At 49.3% G+C, this 2,137-nt stretch overlaps 1 protein-coding gene across 1 annotated transcript; it reads left to right on the top strand.

The window, feature by feature from the left end:
- Positions 1-724: 724 nt before the first annotated feature.
- On the top strand, positions 725-1,206 carry LOC122545531 (zinc finger protein 239-like; the record flags this gene model as incomplete). Its single annotated transcript, XM_043684515.1, has 1 exon — positions 725-1,206. A coding segment is annotated over exon 1 (482 nt), but the record flags the coding sequence as incomplete, so codon positions are not given.
- Positions 1,207-2,137: the final 931 nt, after the last annotated feature.

Below are 2,137 nucleotides of genomic sequence, written 5' to 3'. Positions count from 1 at the left end.
TTGCAGTTTGGGTGAAGATCAATCTTCATTCAGCGAGGGAGGGGAAGAGCAGCAGCAGCTTCAGAAGTTCATGGTCAAACTTCTGAAAAGACCTCGTCTGATTTGCAGTTGTTCTTGGGCTTATAATATCGTACTGCAGCATATTGTAGATCTTCAGTAAGAGTGTCAATACTGCACGACAGAGGTCCATTCAGCAACTTGAGTCCATGTGAACTCTTCGTGGAGGTATGCAGTCTGCCCCATAACCCTGTTGGTTTACAGTTACATATAGATCTACACAAAGATCTTTGGGATTGAGAGGAAAGAATGTTCCACAGTAACTAGAATTACGTTCAGATTTTCTATCATGGACTGACTGTGATGACCTTTGCAATCACTTCACAGGAATATTACAAGAGAAGAATTTGGCGGCAGAAATCTCAGACCAAACATCAGATCAAAGTCTGACAGTCACTTGATTCACGAGGACGTGGATATTGATGGCCTTGAAAACAAATGAGAGAAGGTCTGTCAGCTTAGTTAGGTTTTAAACGTCAGTGTGACTGGAAACTCTAAGAGTCTCACATACCCACACACCAGAGTAGTGACTGGAACAAGTTTTACAGACTGAATGAGAGTGTTCCAATTATCAGAGGGTTCACCAGTAACACCACACATATGCTGTAAGCGTGAGCGAGTTTTCAACTGATTGTTAAGGTCTGAGACAGACGAGGGCACCTGCACCATGGAGAAACCGTGGAAATGTGGGGAGTGTGGGAATGGTTTCCCTTCGCCATCTGTGCTGGAGATTCATTGGCGTTTGCACACCGAGCAGCGGCTGTTCACGTGCACTCAGTTACACCACCTCCTGGCCCACCAGAGGGTCCACACCAGCAAGAACCCGTTCATCTGCCCCGTGTGTGGGCAGGGCTTCACTCAGTCTCACCACCTGCTGCCGCACCAGCGGATGCACACCAGGGAGAAACCGTTTTCCTGCTCCGTGTGCGGGAAGGGCTACACCCAGTCGTATCACCTGCTGCTCAGCTTCCGCGTCCACACTGAGGAGAAGCCGTTCACCTGTCCCACGTGGAGCAATAACTTCTGTGATTCCTCCACCCTGCGCAAACACCAGCGCATCCACACCAAGGAGCGGCCGTTCACCTGTCCAGTATGTGGGAAGGGCTTCACCCAGTCGTGCAACTTGTGGAGACACCAGCAACTTCACAAGTGAGATGGTGCAGGGATTCGGGTGGGACTCTGCTGTTACCGCTGCTGAGAATCACATCTTGAACCCTGTTTAGTGGGTGAAGTGGGAGGGGTAAGGAGTTCCTTTATGCTGAATGGACGCTCTCTCACCCACTTTACTTCCAGTTGGGGCTGACGCTCTCTGAGCCTGGGATTGCAGCTTCCCTACGGAAACAGTCCACAGAAGCGGCTGAAGTGCAGGTAGATCTGAAATAGATACATTTGTCTCTGTCCCATTGAGTCTCCAGCACAGTCGATCCAATTGGCCTCTGTCAGTGTTTATGCTCCACCTGAGCCTCCACCCACCCCTTCATCAGCATACAGGTATCCCCTGCTTTTTGAAAGTTCACTTTACCCCCTGCCCCCTCCCCGCCCAAGCCTGTGCCAATTCTTAATCCTAACTTAGACCTGCTATTGATTTCCGATGCGTGGTTTCTGTCCCTGTATACACCTCCCATTAATGTGTCTATCCAGATACACCTTAAGTGTTGCTAAGGTGCCTCTTACCACTACATCCACTGGCAGTGCATTCCAGGCATCCACCATCCAACTGTGTGAAAAATCTTCCCTTTCAATTCTCCCCCAGACTGTCCCCTTCTCGCCTTGAACTTGCCCTCTTGTAGTTGACTTTTCCACCCTGGGGGGCCGGGGGAAGCCTCTGACTATCTAACAGACTATCTGGCCCAACACCAAACATCCAAAGAATAATCCACACAGACCCATTTCCCAACCCCTATTACTCGGACATTTACCCCTGAATAATGTACCTAACTTTCACATTCCTGAACACTCTGGGGCAATTTAAGCACGGACAATCCAACTTAACCTGCCAATCCCTGGGCATTGGGATAATTTAGCATAGCCACTCCACCATAATCTACACATTTGGATTGTGAGAGGAAACCAGGGGAAA

Source organism: Chiloscyllium plagiosum, unplaced genomic scaffold (genome assembly GCF_004010195.1).
Source record: "Chiloscyllium plagiosum isolate BGI_BamShark_2017 unplaced genomic scaffold, ASM401019v2 scaf_87309, whole genome shotgun sequence".
NCBI classification, from domain to species: domain Eukaryota; kingdom Metazoa; phylum Chordata; class Chondrichthyes; order Orectolobiformes; family Hemiscylliidae; genus Chiloscyllium; species Chiloscyllium plagiosum.
The sequence above is the reverse complement of the archived record's forward strand: the minus strand, read 5'-3'. Positions and strand labels throughout refer to the sequence as shown.